General features: G+C 43.6%; 1 protein-coding gene across 2 annotated transcripts in view; it reads right to left on the bottom strand.

The window, feature by feature from the left end:
- ADCY3 (adenylate cyclase 3) overlaps window positions 1-16,747 on the bottom strand; it is a 79,627-nt gene extending 62,880 nt beyond the window's left edge. The window contains exon 1 of one of the 2 annotated variants that reach the window (XM_069975764.1): window positions 14,952-16,747. In XM_069975764.1, coding sequence (XP_069831865.1) covers window positions 14,952-15,626 — 675 coding nt within the window. In that variant the 5' untranslated portion in view covers window positions 15,627-16,747. Of the gene's footprint in view, window positions 1-7,542; window positions 7,680-14,951 lie in introns of those variants that run through there. The other variant, XM_069975765.1, reaches the window with a different exon arrangement.
- Window positions 16,748-18,716: the final 1,969 nt, after the last annotated feature.

Genomic DNA, 18,716 nt, shown 5'->3' with positions numbered 1-18,716 from the left:
ATGAATAATGACCGATAATCATTTTTCACAAAACTTTAAAGGTAGATGGGAGATATGACATTATTTATCCCGTACTGTGAACACCACACTAGTGTTACTATAGTTACAGTAGGGCCCAAGCTTGGTGAACAGCCACTTCAGGCTGGGGCTTGCATCAGGGGACAGGACTGTGGAGGTGATCTCTCCATAGCTTTAACCCCTCTCTCCCCGGACAGAAAGTGCTGCATGTATGTGCCTACATATGTCCTGCTCATTCCTACATGCTCCCTGCAGTCTCTGTCAGTCCTTGTGTTTCCCATTCTCTCGATTCCTGCTATATGCCTGCACTTACACTCAGCGATAAACACTGCTGCTATAATGTGCCTGCACTTACACTCAGCACTTCACACTGCTGTATAGAAAAGTTTCTGTCACTGTCCTCCTGCTCTGTGATTCTCACTTCCTGATTGGTCCATGCTGAAAACACACCCCTTCCCCACTGCTGTCATGTGACCACACAGACCTCTGGCAGCAGCCCTGCTTCTCTCTTCTAGCCTGTACTACGCTACTGCATTATGGGGATCTGCAGTTCCTTCCTGTATCTGCAAACTGCTTCTGTGTTATCAGGTTTATACACTTACTATACATTATACGCCACATGCTGATTGCTATACTGTACAGTAACTTATACTATGACATATTCAGCTGTTTCACGTTCTTTGTTTCATCTGTTCTTCATGTTATTCAGAATAAAAAATCATTAATTTTTGGGGTGTGGAACCAACTGTCTGCATTTCAATAATTTCTTATGGGACAATTTTGCTTTGGTTTAAGAGTGATTTGGATTACAAGCAAAGTCCTGGAACTAATTATGCTCATAATCCAAGGCACCACTGTATATATAATACTGTCTGCTGAGCTGGTGTTATCTAATCCTAGTATATATAATACTGTCTGCTGAACTGGTGTATCTAATCCTAGTATATATAATACTGTTTGCTGAGTTAGTGTATCTAATCGTAGTATATATAATACTGTCTGCTGAGTTGGAGTATCTAATCCTAGTATACGTAATATTGTCTGCTGAGCTGGTTATCTAATCCAACTATACGTAATACTGTCTGCTAAACTGGTGTATCTATTCCTAGTATACGTAATACTGTCTGCTGAGCTGGTGTATCTAATCGTAGTATATACAGTGGCGTAGCTACCAGGGTCGCATTGGTTGCCTCTACGACCCGGCCCGCGAGGGCGCCCCCCCATGGCACTGCACTGCTCCCCTCCATAACTCTTGTGACCTGCTGGCCCCTGGCTGATTCGCGGCTGCCAGGGGTGTCCCGTCCTATCCTCGGCAGCGATTGCATCAGTGAACTCACTGTGCGCCTGTGGCCCGGGACTTCCGGCACAGGGAGTGCACATTAGAGACGCTCCCTCACAAGTACCAACCCCGGCGCACAGTAAGTTCTCTGATCCGCACACTGTCCGGGGATAGGACGGCAGCCGCGTCCCGGCAGCCGCAAATCAGCCAGGGACCAGACGGAGGCTGCAGAAGAAGAGGATCAACGGGGAAGCGCATTGTTAGGTGAGTTTTCTTATTTTTTTATCTGCTTTTCACGGAGGGAAGAGAGGGCCATCTATAAGGGAGGGGGGGGAGAAGGGGCCATCCATAAGAGGGGGGGGGGGGGGGGGGGGGGAGAAGGGGCTATCTATAAAGGGGGGGAGGGTCCTCTATAGGGAAGGGGGGAGAGGGGGCCATCTATTGGGGGACAACATGGGGGGGCATCTATAAGGGACAACATGGGGGGGATCTATAAGGGGGACAACATGGGGGGCCTTCTATAAGGGGAACAACATGGGGGGCCTTTTATAAGGGAAACAACATAGGGGGCCATCTATAAGGGGGACAACACAGGGGGAGCCATCTATAAGGGGGACAACACAGGGGGAGCTATCTATAAGAGGGACAACATAGGGGGCCTTCTATGGGGGGGCATGTATAAGGGGACAACATAGGGGGGGCATCTATAAGGGGGACAACACAGGGGGAGCCATCTATAACGGGGACAACACAGGGGAGCCATCTATAAGGGGGACAACACAGGGGGAGCTATCTATAAGAGGGACAACATAGGGGGCCTTCTATGGGGGGGCATGTATAAGGGGACAACATAGGGGGGCCATCTATAAGGGGGACTATATAGGGCATGCATAGAGGGCCCCCCATGCCACTGCACTGCTCCCCCCATAAATCACTCTTGTGACTGCAAGCATTTCTTGCGGTCACAAGAGCAGGCTTGTGCTGGCCCCTGGCTGATTTGCGGCTGCCAGGGGTGCCCGGACCTATCCCCGGCAGCGCGCGCATCAGTGAACTCACTGTGCGACTGTGGCCCGGGACTTCCCGTACAGGGAGCGCACGTTAGAGACGCTTCCTGTGTCGGAAGTACCAACCCCGACGCACAGTGAATTCTCTGATCCGCGCGCTGCCTGGGGATAGGACGGGACACCCCCGGCACCTGTGAATCAGCTAGGGACCAGACGGAGGCTGCAGAAGAAGAGGCTCGACCGAGGAGTGTGTTATTAGGTGAGTTGTATTTTCTTATTTTTTTATCTGCTTTTCACGGAGGGAAGAGGGGGGCATCTATATGGGGGAGGAGGGGCCACCTATAAGTGGGGGGGAACAACAAGGGGGGGCCTTTTATAAGGGGAACAACATAGGGGGCCATCTATAAGGGGGCCAACACAGGGGAAGCCATCTATAAGGGGGACAACATAGGGGGCCTTCTATAGGGAGGCATGAATAAGGGGACAACATAGGGGGGCCATGTATAAGGGGGACTATATGGGGCATGCATAGAGGGGGGTATGTACTATAGTGGACTACACAAAGGGGCCATCTATAAGGAGGGGCTACAGAGAGGAGGGCCATATACTAAAGGGGATGCACAGAGGGTGTCATCTACTATAGGGGGACTACACAGAGGGGGCTCTCAAGTATATGCACATTGGGCCATCTATAAGGTGGCTAAATAGAGGGAGGCATATACTATAGGGGATACACAGAGGGGGACCATCTATAAGGAGGCTACACAGAGGGGGGCATATACTATAGGGGATTCACAGAGGGGGACCATCTATAAGGAGGCTACAAAGAGGGGGGCATATACTATAAGGGGGATCACATAGAGTCAGCCTACCCACTAAATGAGGGTGTAAAGCGGCCATTACAGATGTGCAGTTTGTAGAGAGATGAGGATGGTGAGGAGTGAGGAGCCTAATATGTTTCTCTGGCAGATACTATGGATTTGTGGCTCTGAGAAGTTCTCATAATGGCCCAGGGCAGATGGAGAAGAAAATGAAAAGGGAAGAACTCTGATCAGAGGACATCCCCTGTGAGTCACCTGATATAACTGCACTGTAATGTATATGGTGTATAGAACCTGTGTAGAGCTGGGGCCACCTCTATATGACTGGATGAGTTGATAGTGATCTGTGTACAGTGGATTATTCAGTAGCAGCGGTGGTGTTAGTCAGTATGTGGTGGTATTATTCAGTAGCAGCGGTGGGGTTAGTCAGTATGTTGTAGTATTAGTCAGTAGCAGCGGTGGGGTTAGTCAGTATGTGGTGGTATTAGTCAGTATGTGGTGGTATTAGTCAGTAGCAGTGGTGGGGTCAGTCAGTATGTGGTGGTATTAGTCAGTATGTGGTGGTAATATTTGTTGCTTGTAATCTGGTACTGTGTGTTTTATTGGTCGCAGTATACTGGATTTGGTCAGTAACAATATGGTGGTGATGGTAGTTGCTGTGGTGTGGCGGTAATATTTCCTTCCTATATACTGGTATTATTGGCAATATTGGTCTCAGTATAAAGGATTTGGTCAGTAACAGTATGGCGGTAACATGCATGGTGATAATATTTTGGTAATACCTCTCTTTGGGGGTATATATATATATATATATATATATACAGTGGTACCTTGGTTTAAGAGTAACTTGGTTTAAGAGCGTTTTGCAAGAAGAGCTCACAGTTTTTCAAAATTGTGACTTGCTTTAAGAGCATTGCTTTGTTTTAAGAGCTCCTGGTATTGGGTGGGAGCGTGAGTGGGGGGGGCATGGCCTGCATAGCAGGGTCTGCAGCACAGTACTCTGACCCAGGAAGTCTCTCTCAACTTCCAATTTACAGCAGATCCACTTCAGGCTGGGGCTTGCATCAGGGGACAGGACTGTGGGGGTAATCTCTTTATAGCTTTAATCCCTCTCTCCCCGGACAGAGAATGCTGCTATACTGTGTCCACATCTGCTCTGCTCATTCCTTCATGCTCCCTGCAGTCTCTATCAGTCCTTGTGTTTCCCATCCTCTCCATTCCTGCTATAATGTGCTTGCACTCACACTCAGCTGTACACACTGCTGCTTTAATGTGCTTGCACTCACACTCGGCTATACACACTGCTGCTATAATGATTATAAAATGATTTTTGGGGTGTGGAACAAATTGTTTACATTTCAATGATTTCTTATGGAAAAATTTGCTTTGGTATAAGAGTGGATTTGGATTACAAGCACGGTCCCGGAACGAATTATGCTCGTAATCCAAGGCACCACTGTATATATATATATATATATATATATATATATATATATATATATATATATATACCAGTAGCATAACTTGGTCGTGAAAGGTGGGGGGCCCAAGTTGACATTAGCTACGCCCTTGAGTATATATAATACTGTTTGCTGAGTTGGTGTTTCTAATCCTAGTAGATATATTACTGTCTGCTAAACTGGTGTATCTAATCCTAGTATATATAATACTGTCTGCAGGGGTGGGTATCTAATCCAAGTATATGTAATACTGTCTGCTAAACTGATATAAACTGCATTCTGAACTGTGTATCTAATCCGATGTGTGATACTGTCTGCTGAGTTTGTGTATCTAATCCTAGTATATATAATACCGTCTGCTGACCTAGTGTATCTAATCCTAATATGTGTGATACTGTCTGCCGAGCTGGTGTATCTAATTGTAATATGTGTGATACTGTCTGCAGGGATTGGTATCTAATCCTAGTATAAGTAATACTGTCTGCTGAGCTGGTATATTAAACTGCATTCTGAGCTGTGTATCTAATCCGATCATATGTGATACTGTCTGTTGGGCCAATGTGTTTAAGCCAATCATGTGAGATACTGTCTGCTAGTCCTATGTTAAATCCTATCATGTGTGACAATGTCTGCGGATCCGATGTATCTAAGCCTATCATGCATGATACTCTCAACTGAGTTTATGAACCTAATCCCATTATGTGCGATACTGCCTGCTGTACTACAGTATCTAATCTTATCATGTCTGATAGCGTTTGCTGAGCTGTGTATCTAATGCTCTCATGTGGGATACTGTTTGCTGTATCTAAGCTTCATACACTGTCATGACACCTGGAGACACCGGGGGAGATTTATCAAACATGGTGTAAAGTGAAACTGTCTCAGTTGCCCCTAGCAACCAATCAGATTCCATCTTTCATTCCTCACAGGTTCTTTGAAAAATGAAAGGTGGAATCTGATTGGTTGCTAGGGGTAACTGAGCCAGTTTCACTTTACACCAGTTTGATAAATCTCCCCCACAGAGTCAATGGGAACTGCACATGAGCTGATGGTTTCCGGGTACAATGTAATAATAACGTATCTAGCAATCGGCTTTGATCGGCAGGACTGGAACGCTTTATGGTAATGACAGCGTCACCGTTCCTAGAAGTGGCGAACCAGGCCCCACACCGCAGAGTGACTGACTCATATATTTACAGCCCTAATCCCCGGAGGAACAAACTAATAGGACCAGGGGTAGTATATGGGATCTGTCGTGGAACAGCATTAACCCCTTAAGGACATGGCCTCCAGGACGCAGCGGACTTCTCTATTTTTAGCTCCAAAGCCATCACTTTTCTCTGCTGATGTTGCTGTGTGGAGTTTTTTTTTTTTTTTCATTCTTGGTTGTGTTTTAATTTTGACATGTATCAAATTTATTTTGCGATTTATATAAAAAAAATTTTTTAAACAAATCAAAAAATTCTATTCTGATATTTTAGTTGTTTTCCCGCCTTATTTTTTTCCCCCACACTTATTATTACGTTTGTTTGAGTTATAATTATTGAGGGGCTCGATAGTACATAGATAATTCATACGTTTTTTTTTATCCAATAAAAAGTATTTTCTGTTTATTTTCTATGTTTAACAATTTCATTTGACGAATGATTTAATTTAATTTTATTCATTCAACTGGTGGCAGTAAATTATACGGATTTGTAATTGACTTCTATTGAAAAATCTCCAGTCTTCCAGTACTTATTAGCTGCTGTATGTCCTGCAAGAAGTGGTGTATTCTTCCCAGTCTGACACAGTGCTCTCTGCTGCCACCTCTGTACATATCAGGAACTGTCCAAAGCAGGAGAGATTTTCTATGGGGATTTGCTGTTCCTCTGAACAGTTCCTGACATGGACAGAGGTGGCAGCAGAGAGCCCTGTGTCAGACTGGAAAGAATACACCACTTCCTGCAGTACATACAGCAGCTGATAAGTACTGGAAGACTTGAGATTTTAAATAGAAGTAAATTACAAATCTGTATAAAAGACTCTGTCCTTGAGATGACTGTGAAACATTACTGAGCATGCTCTGTGACCTGTGAAGAGGTAATTTCACAGGGAGCTGCTATTGTCTTCTCTATCTAATGGTGTCACATGATGCTGTAATGCTGTACAAATCACTTTACAACAGCCTCCTCTTATCACCACAGACACAACAGGAAGTCTCAGCTTAGTTTTAGCCCCAGTGGTGAGAATGAAAACTGCAAGATATCAGGATTATTTTATAATATCGCTAGAAAAATGGAAAATTTGAAAAAATGTCACCAAAAATTCTTGAAAAATATGTTTAACGTAAAAAAAATCATTTAAATAATGTCATTTGATGATTCCCCTTTAAGGATCGCTAAATGCTAAATACAACAAGACTTATAGGAATAAACACAGTGCAATACACAGGCCTAGATTGATAAAACAAAACTGCCTGCAGCAACCAATCAAATCTCAGCTCTGGTACAATGATAGCTGTGCTGTGATTGGCTGCTCTGCACAGTATACACTTGTTTCTAGTTTACACAGTTTGTTCTATCTGTATATACCTTGGATTATGTTACTACTTTAGTCACTTTCAACAACTGCCCTAAAGTTTTGGCCACTAGGTGTCTCACTTCCCTGCAGACTGATGCCCACTGGCTGTTGTTTGGGGAATTACATTTCTAGTAACAAACAGACCAGGACAAAGACAGTACGTGTGGGCGGGGCTTAGCTTGTGCTATGCAGGGAAGAGTCTGGATTGTCTGAATGCTATCTAAGCCTTTCTACCTCCTCCAAGGGGTCCATACTGTGCCCAACAGTTAAAATAAAGGCTTTTCTCTTACCTCTGACCACCCATCTTATTATCATCATCATCATCATCACTGCATCCCGCTGCAAGCTTGTCAGCAGCCTGCCCCGTTAACCCCTGGCCGCTGGAGCGTATACATCACCTGGTCCCCGCTCCGGCGCTGCAGACACGCCCGGTGTGTTTGTACCCTTATACTGTAAGGCATCCCTCAGCACAATGTTATGACATAGCAGAGAGGAGTATGTGCTGTGCTATGTTTAGCCAGACGCGTAAGGGAGAGAAAGACCCTATAGGGGAGATTTATCAAACATGGTGTAAAGTGACACTGGCTCAGTTGCCCCTAGCAACCAATCAGATTCCACCTTTCATTCCTCACAGACATTTGGAAAATGAAAGGTGGAATCTGATTGGTTGCTAGGGGCAACTGAGCCAGTTTCACTTTACACCATGTTTGATAAATCTCCCCCTATGTGCTACTGCTGGCAAACAGATGAGTTCTAGTCTAGAGAAAATGAGATAACAGCTGTGCACCATGGAGGGGACTTTATAACAGCAGTGACATCACCATGTCAGCACTCTAAGGAGTTAAAGGGGTACTCTGGCAAACTTTTTTTCTTTCAAATCAACAGGTGTCAGAAAATTACAAAGATTTGTAATCTACATCTATTTACAAATCTTGCGTCTTCTAGTACCCATCAGCTGCTGTATGTCCTGCAGGAAGTGGTGTATTCTTTCCAGTCTGACATAGTGCTCTCTGCTGCCACCTCTGTCCATGTCAGGAACTGTCTAGAACAGCAGAAAATCCACATAGAAAACCTGCCCTGCTCTGAACAGTTCCTGACATGGACAGAGGTGGCAGCAGAGAGCACTGTGTCAGACTGGAAAGAATACACCACTTCCTGCAGGACATACAGCAGCTGATAAATACTGGAAGATTTGAGGTTTTGTTTTTTTTAAGTATAAGTAAATTACAAATCTATGTAACTTACTGAAATAAATTGATCTCAAAGAAGAAAAAAAGTTGCCAGCGTACCCCTTTAATGTAAAATTCTTTGGAAGGTATGGGTACTCTTTAAATATCAAAGGTCATAGGAACATATTTGACAATGTTTGGTGACTGTATAAGAACACATTATAATGTATTATATAAACTCCTGCCCTTGAAATGGAAAATAGTCGCATTCCGCACTAAGCCTGGCCGCCGCTGCCGCTACCACTGCGAATTCTCCTATAGGGGGTATAATATTTACATGGTGACTCAGATACAGCACGTGCTTCATTCATATACAGGGAAGGATCTATACATCATCTAGCTGTATATACAGGAGGCACAGCTGTATACCAGCTACTCATCCATAGCGTTATAGTCTCCCCTCTTACCACAGTACTGTGTGCGGAGATCCCCTTTATTTAGCTGCAGACTGATTCTTAGCTGTACCTAGCTGTCTATAGTCAAGAAGACACAGGCCCAGGGGTCCCTCTGGGGGCCGCTATAAGTGCTCTCCAGGGGCCACATTCAGGGTTATTAGGCGCACAGTGTTATTATACACAGTCATTTACACTTGTTATCTGCGCACATGGCAGACAGCATGAACCGAGCGTGGTGACAAAGACGTCACTCCACCGCACAGCAGAGCCGGGCACGGAAGTATCACACCAAACATAGAGAACCCCTTAAATACCGGGGCCTGGGTGTGACTGCTGCCTCTGCATGCGCCCCCTATAGGTAGACACTAAGTATTATACATAAACAGTCTATCCCATACACAGTCTGATGATGTCATAGCTCAGAGTTAGGTCACCATGATGATGTCACTGTGAGATCTATGTGTATCTAAGCTCATCATTTGTCATACTGTGCTGCTTAGACAATGTATCTAAGCCAGTATATAATGTATAATACTGTATTTATAGTCAGAGTGTCTAAGCTTATTAGGTGTGATACTGTGTACAGAGCCTGTGTATCTAAGCTTCTTATAGGGTGTGTGATTACATCAAATCCTATCATATGTGATTCTGTCCAAGTAGCTGAGTATCTAAGTCTATCATGTGTGGTTCTATGTACTGAGCTGTGTATCTAAGTCTATGACATCTACTGAAATTTATATCTCAGCTTATTATATGTCTGCTGTGCGGCTGAATTAATGTATCTAAGCCTATCATGTGTAATACGGTTCAATGAGCCGTGTATCTAAGTATATCATATGTGATACTGTCTGTGGGGTTAGTGTATCTAAGCTTATCCATGTGTAATTCATATGTGACACTGTACTGACTCTATATCTAAGATTGTGATGTGTTCCCATCTGATAAGCCAGTGTATCCAAGCCTATCTTGTGTGATACTGTCTTCTCATCTGCTGTATCTAAGCATATGATGTGTTATACTGTCTGTGAAGTCAGTGCATCTAGGCCCATTGTGATACTGTCCGCAGGGCTCTGTATCTAAGCTTGTTATGTGTGGGCTCTGTATGTAAGACAGTGGGTCCAATCCCATCTTGTATGATACTGGTTATCGATCCAAATGGTTTAATCCTATCGTGTGTGATGCTGTTTACGGATCCAGTGCGTCTAATCCTATCATTTGTGATACTGTTTATGGATCCAGTGGGTCTAGCCCTATTGAGTGTGATACGGTTTACAGATCCAGTGCGTCTAACCGTATTGTGTGTGATACTGTTTACAGATCCAGTGGGTCTAATCCTATCGTGTGTGATACTGTTTACGGATCCAGTGGGTCTAATCCTATCATTTGTGATACTGTTTATGGATCCAGTGGGTCTAGCCCTATTTAGTGTGATACTGTTTACAGATCCAGTGCATCTAACCGTATTGTGTGTGATACTGTTTACAGATCCAGTGGGTCTAATCCTATCGTGTGTGATACTGTTTATGGATCCAGTGGGTCTAATCCTATCGTGCGTGATACTGTTTACGGATCCAGTGGGTCTAATCCTATCGTGTGTGATACTGTTTATGGATCCAGTGGGTCTAATCCTATCGTGTGTGATACTGTTTATGGATCCAGAGGGTCTAATTCTAGTGTGTGTGTGATACTGTTTATGGATCCAGTGGGTCTAATCCTATCGTGTGTGATGCTGTTTACGGATCCAGTGGGTCAAATCCTATTGCGTATGATACGGTTTGTGGATCCAGAGGGTCTAATTCTATTGTGTGTGTGTGATACTGTTTATAGATCCAGTGGGTCGAATCCTATTGTATGTAAGCATGTGATGCTATTTCCCATGATACCATGGGGTGCAGCGGAGCTCTCTTCTGTGCTCACTGCTGCCCCCTGCTGGCTATGAGGAGTGGGGGAAGGGGAGTGACAGCTGCTCAGCACACTCCAGGTTGTCACATGTTCCTCTTTGTCCCTTGGGTGGGGGTCTCCTTTATGACACATGCAGTGTGCAGGGCTTTCTCTGAGACTACAGGGGGCAGTAGACATCTCACCCCATTGTTACGTCCATGGAAATATCTTATTTTTAGATTGTTCTCTCTCATTCTAGAAGCTTTTACGGTCGAGAAACTTTGAGATTAATATTCAGGCAGGAAGCAGCAATAACGCCGGAGGCCCCTCATGGTCTCTCATGTGAACCGGCCTCAGCACTGGATCAGCTCCCAGCAGCACAGAGCATTTCAGGAGCGGAGTATGCTCATATAGTCAGAGCTAACACTGGGCTATACAGAGTGTTTTACAGTGTCATATGAGACACACATTAACATAAGCAGGGCTCAATGCAGCGCAGAGTATTTCAGGAGAAGAGACTGCTCATATCATAGGAGGTGAGGAAAAGAGTTATATAGTAGAAGGGAGATAGTTCTCAGCAGTACAGAGTATTTCAGAAGAGGAATTATATAGTAGAAAGAACCCAGTCCCCAGCAGTACAGAGTATTTCAGAAGAGGAATTATATAGTAGAAAGAACCCAGTCCCCAGCAGTACAGAGTATTTCAGAAGAGGAATTATATAGTAGAAAGAACCCAGTCCCCAGCAGTACAGAGTATTTCAGAAGAGGAATTATATAGTAGAAAGAACCCAGTCCCCAGCAGTACAGAGTATTTCAGAAGAGGAATTATATAGTAGAAAGAACCCAGTCCCCAGCAGTACAGAGTATTGATGAGTTATATAGTAGAAGAAACACCGTCCCTAGCAGCACAGAGTATTTCAGAAGATGAGTTATATAGCAAAAGGAACACAGTCCCTAGCAGCACAGAGTATTTCAGGAGAGGAGTTATATAGTAGAAGGAACACAGCCCCCAGCAGCACAGAGTATTTCAGGAGAAGAGTTATATAGTAAAAGAAATGAAAATTTCCTAGCAGCACAGAGTATTTCAGGAGAGGAGTTATACAGTAAAAGGAACACAGCCCCCAGCAGCACAGAGTATGTCAGGAGAGGAGTTATATAGTAGAAGGAACACAGTCCCCAGCAGCACAGAGTATTTCAGGAGAGGAGCTTTGTGCTGCTGATACGTCCTAGAAGTGGTATATACTATAGTGTCCACCGGTGATCCCTAACTTATGGTTCTTCATCAGTTGGAAGACTACAACTCCCAGCATGCCCTGAAAGCCTAAATATCACAGGAGGGGACCCCATTAACTGGAATATGGTAAAAGTCCTTTACACTGGCATCAGTGGGGTCTGCTTCACTGTATTATATACCCACACATGCCTGGCTGGGAGAGATCCAGAGCCCTGTTCATCCTGAGCCTCCTATTTCATGACTAGAATCAAAAATATTAGAGGAATAAAATAGACAGCATTGCAGCTTTTAATGACAAGGTGCATGGATGGCGGTCATCTCCACTGGATATTGTGGTTTTGTTCCCTGTTATCAGCCATTTCAGGGTAAGAAGTGTCTGACTGTAGGACAGATGAGTACAGGCTATTGTTCTCTGTTATCAGCCATTTCAGGGTAAGAGGTGTACAACAAATGAGTACAGGCTATTCCTCTCTGTTCTCAGCCATTTCAGGGTAAGAGGCGTCTGACTATGACAGATAAGTACAGGCTATTGCTCTCTGTTATCAGCCATTTCAGGGTAAGAGGTGTACAACAGATGAGTACAGGCTATTGCTTTCTGTTATCAGCCATTTCAGGGTAAGAGGTGTACAACAAATGAGTACAGGCTATTCCTCTCTGTTCTCAGCCATTTCAGGGTAAGAGGCGTCTGACTATGACAGATAAGTACAGGCTATTGCTCTCTGTTATCAGCCATTTCAGGGTAAGAGGCGTCTGACTATGACAGATAAGTACAGGCTATTGCTCTCTGTTATCAGCCATTTCAGGGTAAGAGGTGTACAACAGATGAGTACAGGCTATTGCTTTCTGTTATTAGCCATTTCAGGGTAAGAGGTGTACAACAGATGAGTACAGGCTATTGCTCTCTGTTATCAGCCATTTCAGGGTAAGAGGTGTCTGACTGTAGGACAGATAAGTACAGGCTATTCCTCTCTGTTATCAGCCATTTCAGGGTAAGAGGCGTCTGACTATGACAGATAAGTACAGGCTATTGCTCTCTGTTATCAGCCATTTCAGGGTAAGAGGTGTACAACAGATGAGTACAGGCTATTGCTCTCTGTTATCAGCCATTTCAGGGTAAGAGGTGTACAACAGATGAGTACAGGCTATTGCTCTCTGTTATCAGCCATTTCAGGGTAAGAGGCGTCTGACTATGACAGATTAGTACAGGCTATTGCTCTCTGTTATCAGCCATTTCAGGGTAAGAGCTGTACAACAGATGAGTACAGGCTATTGCTCTCTGTTATCAGCCATTTCAGGGTAAGAGGTGTACAACAGATGAGTACAGGCTATTGCTCTCTGTTATCAGCCATTTCAGGGTAAGAGGTGTACAACAGATGAGTACAGGCTATTGCTCTCTGTTATCAGCCATTTCAGGGTAAGAGGTGTACAACAGATGAGTACAGGCTATTGCTCTCTGTTATCAGCCATTTTAGGGTAAGAGGTGTACAACAAATGAGTACAGGCTATTGCTCTCTGTTATCAGCCATTTCAGCCTGGAAAGAGGCATTGGTGGTTCAGGGCTTCTAATGACCTACATTACAGCGGGTAACTGGTCTGAGGGTCCTGGAAGGAGGGGAAAAACACCTGACTTATGAGACACCATCACAGGGGCCCAATATGATCTGTATATTACCGCCCCCTCATCTATGTACCCAGTGATTGGTGTCTATGAGCACATTACATATACATGTCTGCCATACACAACTGGTAGGATTACTTAAATATATGTAAAAATAACATAAAAAAGTAGAAAAAATAAACTAAAAGTAGAATTTAGTATGTAAAAAAAGTAAATTACAGATAAATCAATGAAACAAATAAATTAATAAAACCAAAATGATAAAAAAAAAAAAAATTAGATGATTTACAAAAACGATATCCTATTTATTGCAATAGGTTTCACCCTAAATCTGGGCCCTCATTTTATCACCTGGAGAACTAATGTATGGGCCTTCCCTGAAAAAATCACCCACATTACCAAAGTTCAGTCTTGAAATTTTCTTTCAGCAGTTTTTTGTTTTTTTCATAAAGTTACATAGATTTGTGATTTACTTCTATTTAAAAATCTCTAGTCTTCCAGTACTTATCAGCTGCCGTATGTCCTGCAGGAAGTGGTGAATCCTTTCCAGTCTGACACAGTGCTTTCTACTGCCACCTCTGTCCATGTCAGGAACTGTCCAGAGCAGGAGCAAATCTCAACTGAAAACCTTTCCTGCTCTCCAGACTGGAAATAATACACCACTTCCTGCAGGACATCCAGTAGCTGATAAGAACTGGAAGAAATAGATGTAATAGATTTGATAGATGATAGATTTAATAGATGTAAATTACACATATCTGGCACTTTCTGGCACCAGTTGATTTGAAAGATTTGAAAGAAAGTACACAGACTTCCTTATATACCGTAAGACAATTCAGCACATAACTGATAATCTTGGGGATTCCAGGGGGGGAGGGCAGATAAAACAATGCAACCAATAACTAATAATACTGAGGGCCTTGATTTTAGGAGTGGCAGAGATTGGCTGTATACATACATCTGGTTAATATGTGTTTATACACGGAGGTTCCTTGTGGGCGGGGCTTCAGCCAAAAAGCCGTCCCCTTCTGAGTACAACCCATGAGGATTGAAATTTGACCACAGAACCATTAACATATTTCCAAAGAACCTTTATGTGAATGTAAATTACAACATGATTTTTGCCTAGTATGATAGTGTATTAAAGGGGCTGTCTGAAACTATGTCAATAAAGTTTATTGAAAAGAACACAGGCAGTGAAGAAAGTTTGCAGTACACTGTTGGCCTCATTAGCCTATATGAAGGGCGTCCAAGGTTTGTGAGTACACACATGGTCCACCCTAGTCCATGGACATGCTACATATAGGCCGAGATCAAAGCTTGGGGCCCATACATTACAGTGTTTGAGCACTTCCTGTGTCCATTCAACAACAAAAAAAAAAAAGCTCATAGATTTACCAGTATCGGGTAAGTCCATCACAACTTGTAGTTGGCACCAGACGGGCACTTACCTGGCGTAACAAAGCGTTAGTATCCATAGACCCCTGTTGTTGTTGGGCGATGGTTACTCCCAGCACCAAGGTGTGTATTCCGCAGGACACGGTGGTGATCAGGACGATGGGGGTGAGGCGTAGAGGCAACGTGATGAAGAACGAGAACACAAAAAAGGCCTGCCAGCCGACCGTGTCACTGGCCTCGTGGAAATGGGCAAAGTTAAGGCCAAGGTAGGAAAAAATCTGTGCGGCAATCAATATCCAAAGAATGTAGGGGACAAACTTGCGGGAGATGCGGTCCGGTAGCAACCCAAACTTGCATAGGACAAACAGAAGAAGGTGCGCCAACAGCCCGACCACAGCCACTAAGGTGGAAGCCAACTTATCTTGGGTGTAGACCACAGCGCACATGACGATGACGTAGCAGTCAAAAAGAGCAGCGAAGACCACCAGAACCAGGAGAGTCTCATGGCGCTGACGGCGGAAATAGGTCTGATAGAGGTTTTCCAAGGATTCTGGCGCGAACGTCAGCCGCATAAACCTCGGCAAGCAGAGGCAGCAGCCCGAGCTTCGGACCGTCACTTCATGTGTCCGCCCTACGCCATGCTCTGGGTCCGAGGGTAAGCTGACTGAATAGTCCGCCGAATATTCGGCCGAGTACTCAGGCTCCGAGAAGGCCCGGTTCCGAGGCATCTTTGCAGTGATGTCTATTGCCCGTAGATCTCCTTGGTGCCTTCAGAAAGATCTTAGAACTTCTCAGACCTGGGATTTTGGATACATGGTAAGGCCGTCAACCATGGCCGACACTCATCTTCTTTGGGTTATGCTTTCCTTTTCTTTAAGTCCATGACAGCATCTTCCAGAACACCTTGCCACATCTATAGGTATCTCGGAAGGTTCCTAACACCAGGCCAGATGGTTTACAGCAGGTTCTAGATCCACAAGAATTACGCCTACATGAAAACGTGGACAGGGGACCCCGAGGCCAACAGCAGCCACGACCACTACCCCTAAATCCAACACCCACTATTGGATCTCCCCGGACAGGTGCATCCCCGGTTCCTCAGGCTAGAGATGCGATTCTTCTCGTGATCATATGTTCTCCTCTTGTCTTCCTTGGTTCCCCCCTTGTGCAATCTGTTGTTTTTTTTTTTTTTTTAATCAAAGAACAGGATGTAATTCCTCCCAAAGCCTGGATCTTGTGTCCTCAATCAGGCACGACTCGTGACAGAAGCCCAAGGAAAATAATCAGCATGTTCACATCCCACCACGTACGGACAAACATCCCTCCGCAGCTTCATAGGGAATAGAGGAGGAAAAAAACGCAACAGTGGACGAGGTGAGGATGAATTACAGGGACGCCGTCCACCGCACCGGGCAGGATCCTGGATCTCTACATCTCTGGATGCTCATTCCCACCAGGATCGCCATTTACAGACGGACACTGGGATCCTTCGTCTTCTCCATGATAGATATAGAAGGCAGGAGAACGCTATCTGTGATTGCTCCCCTCCTGGGAATGACACAAAGGAGAGGAACAGGCAGATGTCACAGCCTTACATCCAGCTGTCTCTGAAGCAAACCTCCTTTTGCTGTCTTTTCCTTCAAGGCAAGGGCTTCAGCAGAATGAGCCTGGAGAAGGGGCAGCTCCTGAAGCAGCTGGGGGGGCTTACTGCACAAAAATCTTTGCAGGGATTCCTGCTCTAGGTTTGGCATTTACATCACATCCATCTTTCCTGCTGCTGCTGTTGCTGCTGCTGCATCCTGCAACAACCTCCCCCCCTTCTTGCTGCTTGTTCCTCCAGCCTCATGTCTTGTGATGTGGAATACTGGGTTCCTAGCGCTCAGCACGGCCCCTGCTGGACTCAGCTAGGAACTACACCCACAGGCAAGCGATCACAGTGCGCCACCTGCTGGACACAGCCAAGAAGACGCTGTATTATCTACCATAGATAGATCATATTATATACAGCTACACTATCTATCTATATATATATATCTATATATATATATATATATATATATATATATATATATATATATATATATATATATATATGTATGTGTATATATGTGTGTGTATATAATATAATTTATTTTTTTTTCCAAATAGTTATTTTTATTTTGTAAATCCCTTAGGCCATGTTCACACACCATTGCCTTATCTTTCAGCCCCATTGTCTGTTAAGCTTTAAGGCCCTATTCCACCAACAGATCTGACGACAGATTATCTGCCAAAGACTTGAAGCCAAACCCAGGAGTGGATTTGAAAAGAGGAGAAATCCAGTCTTTCCTTTATGACCTGTTCTCTGATTATAGTCTGTTCCTGGGTTTGGCTTCAAATCTTTGGCAGATAATCTGTCGTCAGATCTGTTGGTGGAATAGGGCCTTTAAGCTCAGGGTAAAAAAAACAAAAAAACAAACCCTGTGTGAACATAGCCTTAAAGTAAACTGTTGTATAAGGACAGAAGCAAGGTTTTTTGCTTTTGCTTCTTTCTGCCAAAACTTCTTGGTTTCCTTGACTTCCCAAACGATTATTGCTGATTGTTTATACATCATTATCACAATTTATTTTTGCATAAATAACATGCTAAATATTTTTCTCTTGTCTATACCAACTTTATAGTTTTTAATGTTTACTACTTTGTATAATAAAACATTTTATCATTTTAACCCCCTTCCTCTGGTACAAGATTATTGGAAAATTTGTAACTCCTCATATTCAGTGATAATTCTTAAATTTTTTCATATATTGAGCCATATGAGGGCTTATATTTTGCAGGAAAAATAGACATTTTTTTTATGATATCCTTTATTTTATCATAAAACATACTGCAAAACAGAAAAAAAGAATATTTCTGGGACAAAGTTATAAACAAAAACTACAGTTCTGCATCTATTGAGTTATATTGCTCCTACATTGTTCACTTTGCAATAAAATTGATCTTTATTCAGTACCAGACTTGGGGGGACAGGACATTTTATTAGTCTTATATTCCATTCTATCTAATAGATAATATCACTAAAAATCAGCAATTTTGGCAAGTGTAATTTTTTTTCCGTTACACCGATCACCATGCGGGATCACTACTGGTTTAATTTAATAATACAGGTATTTCCTTATGCGGCTATACAAACCTTTTTCTTTTTTAGGTGTGTGGTTTTTTTGGGGGGGAAATAAAGGGATGATCTAAACTGCTGCGGGTGATACGCCAGGATTCTGTAGTGTGCACATAGCCTAAGGGCCCTATTCCACCAGACGATTATCGTTCAGATTATCGTTAAATCGTTTGAATCTAAACGATAATCGTTCGGTTGAAATGCAGTTAACAATTAACGACCGAACGAGAAATTGTTGATCGCTTTATAAGACTTGGACCTATTTTTATCGTTGCTCGTTCGCAAATCGTTCGCATTGAATGAGATGTCGTTTGGTCATTCGCAATAGATACGAACGCAATAGCGAAGATATAGCGAAGAAAAAAACGATCGCAAATACGATCATAAGTAACGATTATTGTTCCATGGAAATGAGTGAACATTTTCTGGTCTTTCGCAATAGCGGTTGTTTGAGATCGTTAATCGTTAATGATTATGCGAACGATAATCGTCCGGTGGAATAGGGCCTTAAGTATGCCTGGGTGAGCACTTAAGGGAATCTGTCAGCTTCCATCATTCCAAACTGCTGACACTGTTAGATCAGTGGAACACCGGTACCTTTCATATAGCTGTCTGTGATTCCTGAACATAGAAAAATGCTCTTGTATAGTATGAAGTGGAGCA

This window comes from Dendropsophus ebraccatus, chromosome 6, assembly GCF_027789765.1.
Source record: "Dendropsophus ebraccatus isolate aDenEbr1 chromosome 6, aDenEbr1.pat, whole genome shotgun sequence".
Classification (NCBI taxonomy): Eukaryota; Metazoa; Chordata; class Amphibia; order Anura; family Hylidae; genus Dendropsophus; species Dendropsophus ebraccatus.
This window is presented reverse-complemented; position numbering and strand designations above follow the sequence as displayed.